At 40.8% G+C, this 17,082-nt stretch overlaps 1 protein-coding gene across 1 annotated transcript in view; it reads left to right on the top strand.

Moving 5' to 3' along the window:
- The first annotated feature begins 984 nt into the window (after window positions 1-984).
- Window positions 985-17,082, top strand: part of CLNK (cytokine dependent hematopoietic cell linker) — a 248,402-nt gene continuing 232,304 nt past the window's right edge. Inside the window, exon 1 of the mRNA XM_008017899.3 lies at window positions 985-1,327. Coding sequence (XP_008016090.1) covers window positions 1,325-1,327 — 3 coding nt within the window. The 5' untranslated portion in view covers window positions 985-1,324. The remainder of the gene's footprint in view (window positions 1,328-17,082) is intronic.

Here is a 17,082-nt window from a genome sequence, read left to right on the forward strand (position 1 = left end):
CAAAGTGAGACTCTATCTCAAAACAAACAAACAAACAAGAAAAAAAAACACCAATATTAAGGCAATAAACATATCCTACACCTCTAAAATTTTCTTGTGTTCTTTTTGTTTTATTTGCTCATTTGTTTATTTGATAAAATTTTTTAATATTAATTTTTTAAATTCTTAATAAAGTGTTGATGACTATAGGCACTATGGTGTATAAAAAATCTCTAGAACTTATTAGTCTTGTATATTTGAAAACATACCATTTTTGTTCTACTTTTTAAACTTATTCATCCTTCAAATCTAGAGCTAAGTTCACCTCCCCTAGGAAGGCAAAACGTACCTTTCTCCTTGAGAAACCATCTATGTGTGTGTGTGTCTACTATTTACTGAAAGTCTGCACTATCTCTGCTTCTTTCACGAATTTGTATCATTGCATTTGCATGTTCCCAGAGTTCTATCCAATAGGTACCTTGGCAGGAATGTGAGCTGAAATCCATTTGACTAGTTAGCTAGCGTATTCCAGGGCTATAAAATAACAGTCCCAGGAGCCTGCATGGTTGTCAGACATTTCTAATAGATCACAGTTCTCTTTCCTACTGAGCCAACCCAGGATCTCAGAACTCTTTGCGAAGTTATGCTGCAGGCAACCACCACCAATCAATGTGAAATGGAATATGAACTTCTTTTCATCAAAAGACTCCATGAAAACAGCGAGAAGGCAAGTCCCATCTTGGGAGAAGATATCTGCAATGGACATAAGCAAGCATTAGCATCCTGATCTTACACAGAATGCCTCTAAATAAAGAAAGAAAAGAAAAGGCACATTTGCTGCCTTTGCTCTAGGAAGATTCGGATGGGAGAAATCTTGAGTTTCCTGACCTCAGGGCATACCCTTCATTGACACAAACAACAGACACTGTGGGAACATGTGACTGTTTGATGTCAACAGCAGCTGTGAGTCAGGCTTATGTGCCACCCACCCCCACCACTCACCTCAGCTCAGCTCACCTGCTTTGTCCCAGAGCCAGCAGAGTACAGGCTGCTGTTAACAACTTCATGTCCCCGTGGGTAGCAGGCAGGTGCTTCTGTCTGATCTGGCTCTCCCTGATCACTGTACTCCTCAAATAGACCAAGATCCCCAGAGTCCAAGATCCTTACAAGGGGGCCAGAAAGGGATGAGTTTTCTGAAGAAGCACTGATGTAAAATACCAGGAATTTTGACATCAAAGAAGATGTTTGTGATGGCAGCTGGGATTTGGCCATAATCTAGAAGACACATGGTGAATACAGTTGCAAGTCATTTAGTCATATTTCTTGCTAAATTGCTGTGTCTTCAATGGTGAGTCTGTTCAACTTTACTTTTGTTATGCTTCTCTCAATCACAAAAAGGACAAACTTCTCAACAGACTGGTCCTGAGTAAAAGTAACCTGAATTCTCTAACAAAGAAGAGGGAAAGATTCGGCTGGATAATGTCAGGTTTCTCTCACTTGACAGTACAATGTAACCATTTTTGCCATAATGCTGTGAGAGAGGATATGTGTGGGCCCAAGACCAGAATGGTGGAACTATGCAGTCAACCATAGATTTATAGCATTGCGTGCAACAAAATGCCCAGGTTTGGTGTCAGGAAGCCCAGGTTCAGGCTTTGCAAATCCTAGGATTGGGAGTCAGTTCCTTAACCTCTCTGACTTTTAGCTAACTTCATTATAAAACCAGGTAAAGAAAGGCTTTTCATATGATTGTTTTTATGGAAAAAGTGAGATAATGACTATAAAACTCACAGAAGTGCAGTTACATAGTAGATGCTTATTGAGTAGTGGTTTATCTCCTTCTCCTATTCCACTCCAAAGGAAAAAGAAGAGAAAAGAAAAGAAAAAGATATGTGTCTCTAATGGCCCAGTTGGCCATAGACTAACTTTAAAAATGCACTTTTGGGAAGTAAACATAAGCAATATATATTCAGAAATGACTCCTCAGGAGGATGGCACTAATGTATGATGGATATGCAGGAACGTCAACTCTCTGGGTCTGGAACACATCTCTGCATTCTCTGTAGCTCTCTAGCACTTAGTTCAGCAGCAACACAGAACTAATATTCTATGAAAAGTGATAAAAGCATCTCTAGACAAAATACAACAAGCTCCTATCAACTACAGACAGCAAAAGAAGGTGGACAGCATGGTGCCTGGCATATGGCAGATGCTCAGAATGAATAAATTAGCAGGCTTTTGAAAAACACACAGATGCATGGCAAACCAGGTAGTGCATAAAATTAATAATCACAGAAAGCAGTGTGCTGTCATTCACTGATGGTGCTAGGCACTTTGAAACACTCATTTTTCTCAATACCTAACTTGGAAAAAAAATCCCCATTTTATACATCAGAAAACTAAGACCAAGAGAGGTTCCCCAGTTTACCAAGTATAACCTGGTTAATACATAATGAGGCAGGAATTTGACTGTCTCCATAGGTATTTTTCTTGAGACTAACCTGGGCCAGGACCGATGGGAACAGGGTCTGAATGGGCAGCGAAGTGGGGAAGGTGGGCTGTTATCATGAATGTCCAGGGTGATGGTGACTTGAAGGGTTTGGTGACCAAGGGGTGGACTGTGGCACGGGGTTTATAGGCAGACGTGGGAGCTGTAGTGGCATCAGGGCTCCTGCCATGAAAGAGGTCTGGCAGAGGCACCCCCGAGACAGGCAGCTGTGGAGACAGGAAGCTGTGGCTATCACCTGGGGATGGGGGGAATAAAAGCCAATACCATAATGACAGCTATAACTGAAAGGGGGGCTCGGAATTGCTGGTGGATTATTTTCCCTCTACGTTGAAGCTGCTCGTTTGTCTTCTTCATCTTGGGTTGTGCTCTCTGAAATCTCCAGCACCAGAAATTTCCTAAAATGAAATGTCAGAGCATTTACTGTCCTATTCACTCTCGCCAAACGGGAGCAGCATAAATAATCCACATTATTCTCTTTAGGATCATGTTGGCAAAAATATATTAGCAGATATAATTGTCTGACACTTCAAGGAAGTGATGTTTTAAAAATAGGAACCCATGAGGAGGGAGAGAGAGAAAAAACACCTGACTCACTTGGCTTCCTGTGGCTACTTATTTTAAAGATAAGGCTTTTTTTTTTTTTTTTTTTTTTTTGGTCCTCGAATTGCTGTCATTTTTTTAATATATTTATACTTATAATGTGCTGCAACACACCCCTTTTAGGTTCTTAATTCATCAATTCTCACCTCTTCTGCCTCTCCTCTACCACTGTCATCTTTCTTTGATAGCCATGGAACTTCAGAGTTGGATGGAATGTAAAAGACTAGTCCCCATTCAGAGCCTGAACCCTTGTCCTTGGGTGTTTACTCAAATTCAAACAAAACCACTCAGTGACAGTGGAAAACCCCCTCTTCTCACCACAGGACTTTCCAAAGTTCAGTCATACCATTTCACTTCTACTTAAAAACCTGTAGCTTTTTCCCTTGTTATTAAGATGAAGTGCAAAAAGCCATAACAGCCTTGCCAATCTCTCTCTCACCACAGGACCTTTGCATGGGCTGCTAGCTCTGTGTGCTCCTCAAATCCTATTAAATCCACCCAACCTTCAGTAATGTGCCAGATATAGCTTGAATGAGCTCACAAGGACTGACCGTTAAATTTTCAGACATTTTATGAGCTGATTGTTCAACAGAGCTATTATTTAAAATGAAATTACATAAACTCATAAGTATATTAAAAACAAAGGTCATAAATATGCAAAACTCATTACTTTCTAATTATTTTCACCACATTGTACTCTATAATCCTGAGGTCATTTTTGCATAATAGAAGTGCTATATGATGGTGGCTACTGCACTTGTCCCCACTTCCACATTCAGACATTGATAGCTTGAAATCAGCCACAATGAGGACATTTACAACATGAAAATCAGCAAATACTACTCACTAGAGCTTGTCCCCTGCCTCACCACTCAGAGACTAATCCTTTAGCAGCAAACCACTGCTTCAAACTCACCAAACTTTAAACTAGGTTAGATTTGCATGTGGTATGATTTCATAGGACTGAATTCCTTTCCTGCAAAACCTTCTCTTTTTGTAGTTACGCTTTAACAGTAACTGATACTACTACATGTATGGATTTTATCGTCCATGAGAGCAGAATTCTCGACAGGTTTTGCATACCATTATGATATCGCAGCAACAAAAAGGATGCCAAACTCATAAGAAGTTATTGGTAAATAACTGTAGGGTAAATATCAAACTCAAATTGTTAGAAACATTCAACATGAGTGGAACTCTTCAGCCCCTTTTAAGAGGGAATAATAACATATTATCTTAACAGATGAAAGAGAGTTCCTCTTAGGAAGAATCTGTCTTTCTTTGAAGTAACGTTGATAAGCTGAAGTTATAGAAAAGGCCTGAGAACTGTGATTAGCAGAAACTAAGGAACAAAAGATGTGGCTAAAAACCCCTGCGTGAGAGGAGAGGAATGGGTAGCCCGGTGGCATGAGACTGGAGGACGAGAAGCCCCGAACCCCCCGGGGAGAAATCCCCTGTGGTTGCATTGCCAGAGAGTGTCTCAGAAAAAGAATATCTGTTATTTCATTTGAAGTTTTTGTTGATGAGATGTACATAATTCTTTTTCTAAAACTAATACATAATGATTGTGCAAATTCCTGGAGAAGTTGGTTAATGGGTACAAAAATACACTTACATAGGAATTTGGCTTAATGTTTGATAACACTGTGTGGTGACTATAGTTAACCATAATTTATGGTATATTTCAAAGTAGTTAGAAGAGAACATATGGAATGTTCTCAACACAAATGATAAATGTTTGAAGTGGTGGATATTTTAACTTGATTTGATTATTACACATCGTATGCATGTATCATAATATCACATGCACCCAAGAAATCTGTAGCTTTCCTTTCTAACTAAACCTTCGTAAAGTCCACACACAAAAAGATGTGTGTGTGTATGTGCGCACATGAGTGTAAATTAATTAAGCGAATGAATTCCATGCTTGGGATGGTGCCACAGGGAATAGATACAGTATGCATGTGATGGTTAAAAAAATCCCTCATAAACTGGAATGGTTAAACATACATATAGTTGTAAACTAGAGGTGACCATAATGAAGTAAGAATAGACCTGTATGAAAATCTCAGTAGTTCTGGAGTTTCTAGTTCATGAGGCATGTAAGATTTTGATTGGTTGGGTTTTTTTCCTTTGATCTCAATGTGCTGGAAGACTGGGAACATGTATTTCAGTGGTGGTTCTATTTCTAAATCTATAGAGCAGGATATACTTCACTTGCAGTTGCAACTCCCTTTTGAGGTAGGGGAAAGGGAAACTTGGAGACAGCCAGAACTGTATTCAAATGCAAGATTAAAAATTCAATGTACAGTTCAAGGTCATTATATTTATCCAGCAAGAGCCAATGAAGGCTGAATGGGAATGAGTAGCAGGCAGATTTTCAGATATATTTCTGAGGGAGCGCCATCAGTAAGACTTGACAATAAACCAACATCGAAGGTGAGGGAAACAGAGGAGTCATATAATGACTCTGAGAGTTGAGGGCATGCTGGTATCACTTAGTGAAATGGGGGAAAACTGCAGGAGCACCACACCGTGGAAGGAAAGTCTGTGCAATGTGAGGTTCAATAGTGCAGTGATGAGCCAGGGTGTCTGCAGATGGTGGCTATGCAGACCCCGCGCTTGGCAGGTAGGTGCCCAGAAATACTCATGGCACATTGGCGTGACTAGGACCCCACAGCCACTGCCAAAACAGCCACTGGCCATATCTTTTGGCTTTTAATCATCACCTCACATTGTGCCACTCAGCATCCTCTTGGTTTCTTTGGATAAACTTAGAGGTTTGATTCATATAAATAAGTGTCTATATTTCAAATCCATTTGTGTTTCAAAAACAAATGGCAGTAAAAAGTATCACCATGAGACTGTATATAGTAACCATTCTTCTGGGAAATTTCCAACACGCATCTTTTGCGCTTTATCTATCTAATCTTTCATACTTGCAAGAACTATACACTAAACATTTAATGAAATGTGGTCAAGTAACTATCATGGGGGAAAAGGTAATGGGCAGGTAATTGTATATAAATTATATGTTTCAAATTTTTGCAATGTTCCTTATAGTTCTTACAGCATAGAGGTTCAATGAACATCAAAAGCAAACCCACGGCAGTATTTGACTTTCCGTTTCCGATTGTTTCACTTGAGATAATGGCTTCTAGTTTCATCAGTGTTGCTTCAAAAGACATGATTTCATTCTTTTTATGGCTGAATAGTATTTCAGTGTGTGAGTGGGTGCAGGTGTGGGTGTGGGTGAGTGTGTAACATTTTCTTTCTCTGTTGATGAACACTGAGGTTGACACTTTGCTCTTGTGAACGGTGCTGCAGTAAACATGCAAGTGTGGGCCTATTTTTCACAAAACAATTTATTTTCTTTTGGGTAGATACTCAGTAGTGGGATGACTGGATGGAATGGTAGTTTTGCTTCAGTGGTTTGAGAAATCTCCATACTGTTTTCCATAGAGGCTGTACGAATTTACATTGCTACTAACAGTAGATAAGAGTTCCCTTTTCTCCACACCCTCTCCAACATCTGTTAGTTTTTGACTTTTTAGTAACAGCCATTCTGACTGGTGTAAGATCAGTAAAAGACAATCCAGATTCTGAATTAAAAGGTATTGTGCCAAACAGGACACAAAGAAACAAATTCGGAAGAGGAAGCAATCATTCTCACTTAGCAATGCTCCAAAGATTTGAGTTTGAGATATTAACAAGGATTATACATTATCAGGAAATTAACAGAAATTATCATATATGCATATAGGTTGAAGTTCATGGCAAAAGATATGATTCCACAGAATAATTAATTGCTGTAGAAAGTGATCAAACTTGGATATGTTTAAATATACAAGTCAAGAATAATATCAAATGTATATGCTAAAAATATAAGAAAGGGGCTGGGCGAGGTGGCTCATGCCTATAATTCCAACACTTTGGGAGGCCGAGGCGGGTGGATCACGAGATCAGGAGATGGAGACCATCCTGGCCAACACAGCGAAACCCCGTCTCTACTAAAAATACAAAATAAAAAAAAAATTAGCCTGGCGTGGTGGTGGGCACCTGTAGTCCCAGCTACTCGGCAGGCCGAGGCAGGAGAATGAACCCAGGAGGCGGAGCTTGCAGTGAGCCAAGATCGTGCCACTACACTCCAGCCTGGGTGACAGATGGAGATTCCATCTCAAAAAAAGAAAGAAGGAAAGAAGGAAAGAGAGAGAGAGAGGGAGGGAGGGAGGGAGGGAGGAAAGAAGGAAGGAAGGAAGGAAGGAAGGAAGGAAGGAAGGAAGGAAGGAAGGAAGGAAGGAAGGAAGGAAGGAAGGAAAGAAGGAAGGAAGGAAAGATATATCACAGATCAGTGACCACTGAGGTGATGCCAAACCTGCAGCAATTCATTGGTAAAGGTACCTGTTGACCAAGGGGAAGCCGAGAGATTTTGCTTTAGGCATCATGTCATGTTATTTCTCAACACTAAGGTCAACTATTATAAATGCTTTTAGCTACACTCTCTCTCTCGCTCGCTCTTGCTCTCGCTCTCTCTAGGATAAAATGTTGCTTTGTTCCTGTTTGTTCTTCACAATAGAACAACAGAACACCTAATTAAAAACTCATGGTATTTGTGTATTCTTCTAAAAATGTTTGGCAAATATTGTTTTTGGGGAGGCAAGAAAGACTGTGAAGGAGATACATCACGGCTTCTCAGTGTCATCACTCCTGACATTTAGGGCTGGATAATTCTTTGTTGTGCTGGGCTGCCCCGTGTGCTGTAGGATATTCAGCAGTAGCCCTGGCCCCATCAGTAGATACCAGAAGCCCTTCCCCAGTTCTGACAACCAAATATGTGTCCAGACATTGTATGATATCCACTAGGAGGCAAAATATTTTTAGCGTAGGACTGTTTCAATGTCTACCCACATGTACCTCTAATTTGGTGGTTCTCAACCTTGAGCACAGTATGCATCAGAATCCTCTAGAGAGCTTGTTAAAACAAATTGCTAAGCCCTATCTCCAGACTTGCTGATTCACTAGAACTGGTTGGGGCCCAGGAATTTGCACTTTTTATAAGTTATCAGGTGATTTTGATGTCACTGGTCCTAGTACCGCAGTTTGAGAACCACTGTTCTAGTTTATTTCTTCTCCCTGCTGCCTGGTGTTCCATTATTTGCATCTCCAGTATTTTACTTATTCATTGCTCTAGCGTTGGGCAGCTTGGCTGTCTCCACTTCCCTCTTCTCACAAACAAGGCTGCGGTCAGCATTCTGATGCCTGTCCCCTCACCCTTTGGGGTGTGACTTTCTCTAGGTCTATACCCAAGAATGGCATTGCAGGCCCATAGGGTGTGTAGATGCTTTATTTCAATAAGTGCTGTCTGATCACACTTTAGAATAGCTGATCCCAGGTATGCATAAATAGCTGTATCCCCATTTAACAGAGGAGGAAACCATGAAGCAGGAATTTAATTAGACTGACTCCCTCCAATTCCACCATTAACACGGCTAGTGAGTGAATGTCTTGGTGCAAACCCCTGTCTTACTCCACCCTGCTGGTAACTGACAAAATGATCTTTCAGTTGCCTTGTGTTCCACCACGGAATTTTCCACGACTCTCAAGCTGACCTTCAGTATGAGCCCCACCGGCAAACTGTGCTTGTTTACCCTCCTACTCATGTCCTTAAGTGGGCAGAAAGATCAGTTATTTTGCTGAGAATTTTGCAAGTGAAAAGAGTAACGGCCCTTGCTGTATATGAGTTCCCCACATAATTGACTTGGATTTCCTGGGTCAAATTTAAATTTTTTTACTGCTTGAGAATGAGTTGTTGCCACATGTCCCCTTTGCCTGCTTGTGAGTCTCAGGCTTCTGCACTGACCTCTACATAAAAGAATGACTGAGACAGTGCTGTGTCTGAGGAACAAACTCCAGACTTGATGTGATGCTCGACAGGTACCTATTGCATGTTGGCCCGTCACTTGCTATATGGCCTTAAAGAAACAGCTGTTACACAAACACGTCTGTTACAGGTAACAACACGTTTTCATAGCAACAGTTCCATTTGATCTCTAACGTTCCTGCTAGGTAACAACAAGCAGGCATTGTCATACCCATGGGAAGGATGCGGCTCTCAATGAGGGATTCTAAACCATGTGGTTTATCATGGGTGGAGCTGGAGAGGCATGTCTTTCCCACTTCAAACTACCCTAAAACTTATCTGGGCTTCAGTTCTTGCAATTATATAATTGGAAGGTTAAAGAGGTTGTTTTAATCTTTAATAATAATAAGTTTACAATTGAAATTTTTGCTCTACCTTGTTAGGGGTTGATTGTGTCCACCTGGAATTCATACGCTGAAATCCTAATGTCCAGGATGTGGGAGTGTAACCTTACCTGGAAATAGAACAATTGCAGATGTAATTAGTTAAGATGAGGGCATACTGGAGTGGGTTGAGCCCCCAGTCCACTATGACTGGTGTCCTTACAAAAAAATGAAATTTCAACACAGATACACACATAGGGCAAGGTGTGGTGCCTCACGCCTGTAATCCTAGCACTTTGGGAGGCCAAATTGGGTGGATCACAAGGTCAAGAGATCGAGACCACCCTGGCCAACATGTTGAAACCTTATCTCCACAAAAAATACAAAAATAAGCTGGGTGTGGTGGCAGGCATCTGTAGTCCCAGCTACCCTGGAGGCTGAGGCAGGAGAATCACTTGAACCCGAGAGGCAGAGGTTGCAGTGAACCGAGATCTTACCACTGCACCCCAGCCTGATGACAGAGTGAGACTCCGTCTCAAAAAAAAAAGAAAGAAAAAGAAATACACATAGGGAAAAACGTAAAGGCGGGGGCCAGGGTGACGTTGGCAGAAGCAACGGGATGTCAAAGATTGCCAGAAACCCCAGGGGCAAGTAGAGGCCTGGAACAGATTCTCCTTCACAGCCCTGAGAAGGAACCAGTCCTGCCCACACCTTGCTCACAGCCTCTGGCCCCCAGAACTGTGAGACAATATATTTCTATCAGTGTCAGCCACTCCGTTTGTGCTGCTTTGATACCACAGCCCTGGCAAACTAACAGAGCTACAATACCCCATTATAGGAACCTCCTTTTAAACTTTTATTTCTAAATGTCCTACAGAATGTGTTTTTCGCTGGGAAGGGGAAATGGGGATAGAGAATTTTCTTTCTACAGCTTGGATTTATGAGGGGGTAGTCACTTCTGATGGCCAAGGAACCTGCACAGGCGTCCTTGCAGATGCTGTGAAGGAGGAGGCTAGGGAGGGGTGTGGTGCCCTCTGCTTCCAGTTCCAGAAAAGATCTTGCCCACACTTCTTTACCTAGAATTCACACTCCACCCAAATGAAGGCTAGGGCCCAGACCACCTGGTACACATAACAAATGATAATGCAAAGCTGTGAGCCCTGGCCTGGTACAAAGCCAGAGGAGAGGGGACCCTGGCGGAGTGGAGAGGGTGTGCTCCAGTCAAGGCATTAAATCGAGTGACCTTTTCAAGGCACGTCTTACCCCGCGGACTACAGTGAGCAACCCCTGGTTAAGCAGTTCTACCCCCATGGTGCTACGGGACCTGGGGAGGCATTATGTGCCTTTTCTAATCTCCTTGGCCCTCTCCTTCACAAGGGAAACAGACTGTGAGCTCAACAGATAGAGGGACAGAGACAAAGCCTGTCCTCCTCACCTCTTCTTCACAGGTGTGCGTGACTCCACCCTCCTCCCTGCTTCAGAAATAAGTTCTTCCACCACTGTCCTCTTGGGTCTTTGAATTTTTTAGTCTCAGATAATTGAGCTTTCTCTTCTCTCTTGTCACTAAACCTCCTCTGACATCTGCTGGGTCACCAGGAGAAGGGGAAATTCCCTTCCCACAAAGGGGATAGAGGCTTAGCAATAAAACAATAGGACAGCATGAGCCCCAGGCTGTACCTGCTCCTGCTTTTGTTGGATGATCTCTAAGCAAATCCATCTCTTCCTATCTGGAATGTTTGCTGCAAAATAAATTCATTCATTCACTCCTCTCTTCTTCCTAAGAGCTGTTGCCTCTCTAAAGCCCCATCTGATTTATTCTTTTATTCACCCAACTTTGGACATGTACAGGGTTCCTGTCCTCTGTTCTAAGCACTTACCATACAGCAGTGGACAAAACAGAAAAAGCTTTCTGCCCTCATTGCACTTACGTTATAATGGGTGAGGAAAAACAAAAAAAACTAAAAATGTAATATCAAGTGTGGCGTATAGCATTCCAGAAGATGACTTAAGCTATCACAACGGGAAAAGGTAGAGAAGGATGAGGAGGATTCAAATTCTGAGCATAGGGAAGACAGGTTGTAGAATTACATAGGATGGCAGGAGAAACCTCTTCAAGAGCGTGACGTGTGAGCAACAACTCGAAGGATGAAGCAAGGGAGTTATCCACGCAGGTATCCAGCAGAAAGTATCCTGGGCAGATGAAACAGTGAAACAAAGATCAAAGATGGGACTGTGATATGTGCATATATACATTATATTTATATAATGTTAAATATGTATAAATATGAAATATATAGTAATGTATAAGCCCTTATACAGTTTCTTCAGTCTAAAAATAAGGACTTATGCTGAGAGCATCCCGCAATCCCATGAACCCTTGGTCTGAAATATCTTGCAAAGCATCTTTTTTTTTTTTTTTTTTTTTTTTTTTGAGATGGAGTCTCACTCTACCACCCAGGCTGGAGGTGCAGTAGCCTGATCTCGGCTCACTGCAAGCTCCACCTCCCGGGTTCACGCCATTCTGCCTCAGCCTCCCAAGTAGCTGGGACTACAGGGGCCCGCCACCATGCCTGGCTAATTTTTTGTATTTTTTTTTAGTAGAGACGGGTTTTCACCATATTAGCCAGGATGGTCTCGATCTTCTGACCTCGTGATCCACCCGCCTCGGCCTCCCAAAGTGCTGGGATTACAGGCATGAGCCACTGCACCTGGCCCTGGCAAAGCATCGTATGCTATCTTGACAAGCAAGAGCTTCTTGCTCAAACAGCTGCTTTTTAATCCCTGGGCAAACTCATGTATCCCACCCACATATAAAAGTAACCAAAGCCACGCAGCCCTGACTCCTTCCTCTCTCTCTCTCTCTCTCTCTCTCTCTCTCTCTCTCTCTCTCTCTCTCTCTCTCTCCCCCCCCTCCCTCCCTACCCCTCTCTCTCTCTCTTTCTCTCTCTGTCTCTGACTCCTGTGTTATCCTCAGACCTCTCCAGGGAGCACTAGAATTTCAGTGAACACAGATTAATGTGATCTAACTGGAAGAGACACAAGAAATCCTGCAATCTAGTTATTCCCAAACAAGCTGTTTCAACAAACCTGTGTTATCTACTGTGTACAAGTAAGTAATATATTGCGGGGTAGGCATGATTATTATTAATAATATTGTTATTACTGCACAAGAGTCTCAACGAACAAGAAATAATCCCTGCCTCCAAGAAGTGGATAGAAACGCAAAAAGGATTTCCCATAATACCATAAGAGCTAGCATTTCCTCAGGGCTATCTACATTCCATGCAGTTTCCCAAACACTTTCTTAGTGTTATTTCTCTTAATCCACACATCAGTTCTGAGAAAGGAGCCTATTCATATCCATAAAGTCTTAAGGAGAGAGAGATTCAGGGAGACCCACAAGCTTCCCTGAGTTAAAACAATTATTAAGTGGGAAAAGTAGAATTTAGTCTTTATCCATTTGATCCCTGAACTTCTTAATATGCTCCACTGGCATGATTAGAACCTGAACCAAAAGTATACATAAGTGTTATTGAGGCAAGAGAATAGGGTCAGGAAGGAGGGATCCTAAGCACTTCCTGGAACTGAAACAAAGGGAATCCCCCCTCCAACTTTCTAAGTACTTTCTACTTGCCCAAGTAAATAACTTTGTAACTTCACTGCAGCTATGACAGGAAACCTCTTCATTTGCATGTAGCATGTACACCAAGTAAATAACTTGGTAACCTCACTACATCTTCTTCATTTACATAGGGCATACACCAAGTAACCAATGAGAAATGTCTAGTGGGGTTTTTGTTTTGTTTTGTTTTGTTTTTGTTTTTAATACAGAGCCTCGCTCTGTCTCCCAGGCTGGAGTGCTGTGGTGTGATCTCAGCTAACTGCAACCTCCAGCTCCCGGGTCCAAGCAATTATTGTGCCTCAGTCTCCCAGGTAGCTGGGATTACAGGTATGCACCACCACGCCCACCTAATTTTTGTATTTTTAGTAGAGATGGTGTTTCACCATGTTGGCCAGGCTGGTCTCGAACTCCTGACCCCAGGTGGTCCACCCGCCTTGGCCTCCCCAAGTGCTGGAATAACAGGCGTGAGCCACCGCGCCCTGCCGTCTGGAGGGTATTGAAACCCCAGAAAATCTTGTGACAGTGCTCTTGAACTGTTCACTTGGGCCCACTCCCACCCTGTGGAGTGTACAATAGCAGATTTCAATGAATCTGATTTTGTTGCTTCCTTCTTTACTTGTTTTGTTTGTGTGTTTTGTCCAATTCTTTGTTCAAAACGCAAAGAACCTGGTAGCCTCAACTGGTAACATTATGAAAGCAGAGACGAGCAGGTCATTCACCCCTCCTCTATGGAGAAACAGAAAGTTATCGAAAGTTGCGTAATAGTGGGTCACTTGGTTGACAGGTGGGGAAAGGACATTCCTGTGGAGGAAACAGCAGGAACACACACATAGAGCCCAGCTGAGCTAGCAGGAGGTGGGGCTGGAAGGGGATATTGGAGCCATGTTGGTGAGAGCCTTGTGTTTCCTATTTAGGAGTTTAGGAGCTTAGATTTTATACTGGGGGTCATCAAAATTCAATCCCATTGAATCTGTGACTCAGTACGTCCTTCTTCACCAAACTGGTGAATTACCCTCCCTCCTTTCCTCTTCCATGTTTACCTTGTCATGTTTATTATTTGTTTATTTATTTTTGAGACAGGGTCTCTGTCACCCAATCTGGAATGCAGAGGCACGATCAGGGCTCACTGCAAACTCCACCTCCGGGACTCAAACGATCCTCCCACTTCAGCCTCCCAAGTAGCCGGGATTACAGTCATGCCACCTTGCCCTGCTAATTTTTGTATTTTTTGTAGGGATGGGGTCTCACTATGCTTCCCAGGCTGGTCTCAAACTCCTGACCTCAAGTGATCCGCCAGCCTCGTCCTCCCACAGTGCTGAGATTACAGGCATGAGCCACCGCCTGGCTGTTTATTCATATTTTTATGCCAAGGAGTATGTCAGGCTTTGGCAATACAATATGCACCTGTCAACCTTGGTTGTTTGGTTGGATTGGTACTTGCTTGACGGAATGTATAAATAAACGTGAACTCTCTAAATCAGAGGTCATGCCATGCTCCTTTTCTCTCCCTCCTGATGCTTAGTACAACGCCTAACATACAACTCGATAACTACTGTTTAAATGGAAGATAAAGCATACAAGTGACTTAATAAGTTTATGAATGAATGAATGTATGAGAATATAAATGTGTGGACAAATTGACTTCATCAGCAAATGAATAAAAGAGGAAAATGTATCAATATTCTACCCCATCTATCTTTCCCTATAAAGAGTGTAGATTTTACTTACACATACCATATGCTCTCCACACTTCTTTCCACCACATCATGACTCAGAAGTAGTCCGTATTCTTGGGGAGAGAAATACGTCAACGTGTTCCTTTTTAATTTTTAAATAAACTTTTAAAATTTCAGATGATTGTAGAGTCTCATGCAGTTATAAGAAATAAAGCAAAGAGCTCTGTGTGCCCTTTACCCATTTTCCACTGGTGGCAATCTTTTCAAAAACTATTATACAATATCACAGTCAGGGCATGGAGTTGGCACAGTCAAGATACAGAACTTTTCCATCATCACCAGGATGCAGCCCTTCTATAGCCACACCCAGTTCCCTCGAGCCCCCACCTCCCTCCTCAGTCCCTGGCAACCACCTGTCTGTTCTCCATTCCTATAATTTTCTCATTTCCAGAGTATTATATTAATGGAATCATATATAAGTAATCTTTCTTGATTGACTTTTTTCACTCAACATAATTCTCTGGAAAGTCCCCTAAGTTGTGTATGTATTAACAATTCATTCCTTTGTATTATTGAGTAGTATATGACGATACAAATGTACCATAGTTTGTTTAATCATTCACCCACTGAAGGACACTTGTGTTGTTTCCAGTTTTCAATATTATAATTAATTTGTGTACCAATTTTTGTGTGAACATAAGCTTTCATTTCTCTGGGATAAATGCCCAGGAGTGCGATTGTTAGTTGTTATTTTTTTTAAGAAACTGTCAAGCTGTTTTCCAGAGTCCCCGTACAATTTTACATTCCCATCAGCAATGTATGTGTGATAGTTTCAACATATCCTTGTCAGCAATTGGTGGTCACTATTTTTTTTTTGTATGTATTTTTGTTCAGTTCTTTATTTTCATCTCTCTTGTGGTTTTTCTGTACCTAATTATGTTTTCATAGTACAGTATAAAGTAAATTGTACAAGTTTTGCAGAGGTTTTTTAAGCCATTCTAATAGGTATGTAGTGATAAATCACTGCAGTTTTTAAATTTTCACTGTTTTAATGGCTAATGATGTTGAACATTTCATGCACTCATTTGTCATCTGCTTATCCTCTTCTGAAATGTTTGTTCGTATCTCTAACCTATTTTCTAATTTAATTTTTTTCATCGAGTTTTGAGAGGTCTTTAAATAGTTTGTAGTGATGTTCCTAATAGTCTTTCATTCCTGGTCATGGTAATTTGCATTCGTTTTTTATCAGCATTTTCAGAGAAACTTGTAAGTTTTATTGATCTTTTTAAACAAACAACTTTGTTTCATTGATTATTTTTTCTGTAATATATTTTGTGTTTTTATTTGCTCCCATTCTGTATTGTTTTCTTTCCAGGCTCTTGAAGTAGGGTCTCAGATTATTGATTTCAGACTTTATTTTTTTAACATTTGCAGTTAGTGCTCTAAATTTCCCTCTCAGCATTCTTTTAGTCATATCCTACAAAATTTTTATGTTACATTCTCATTTTCATTCAATTCAATGTATTTTTTTTTTTCAATTTCCATGAAGACGTCCTCTTTGACCCATGGGTTATTTAGAAGTGTAGCTTAGTTTGAAAGTATCTGGGAATTTTTCTGGTGTCTTTGTTAATGATTTCCAATTTGATTTCACATTGGCTCTGTATGATTTTAAATACTTGAAGTTTGCTGAGGTTTGTTTCATATCCCAGGATGTGGTCTGTCTTGATATATGTTCTATGGGCACTTGAAAATAATTTTATTCTGCCATTATCGGATGGAGGATTCTACAAAGGTTGATTTGATTCTATGGTTGATGGTTTTATTGAGTTCTTCTATATCCTCGATAATTTTCTGTTGGGTTTTTCTATCAATTATAGAGAGAAGAGTATTAAAGTCTCCATCTACAATTGTGAATTCATCTATTTCTTCTTTTAGTTCTATCCATTTACAGTGCATGTATTTTATAATTCTGTTTCTTTGTGTGTGTTTGCACGCACATTTAGGATAGTTATGTCTTCTTAGTGGGCTGGACCTTTTATCATAAAGTGTTCCTCTCTATCTCTGGTAATTTTCTTTTCTCTGATGTCTGCTTGATCTGATATTAATACAGTCACTCTTTCTTTTGATTAATCTTTGCAAGTTAATTAAAATCAAAGGATTAATACATTTTCCATTCTTTTATTCCCAAACTGCCTGTATTATTATATTTGACATAAGTTTCTTTTAGTAAGCATATAGTTGGCCTGTATTTTTTAATCCACTCTGTTGATATCTGTCTTTTAATTAGTATATTTAGACCATTTACACTTAGTATGACTATTGATACATTAGGGCTTGAGACTGCTATTTTATTTTCTGTTTTCTGTTTACTCTTTCTGTTTTCACTTCTGTTTTATTTTTCCTGCCTTCCTGTGAGTTATTTAAAAACCTTTTTAGAATTATATTTTGATTTC

The sequence above is a fragment of the Chlorocebus sabaeus genome, chromosome 27, assembly GCF_047675955.1.
Source record: "Chlorocebus sabaeus isolate Y175 chromosome 27, mChlSab1.0.hap1, whole genome shotgun sequence".
Lineage (NCBI taxonomy): Eukaryota > Metazoa > Chordata > Mammalia > Primates > Cercopithecidae > Chlorocebus > Chlorocebus sabaeus.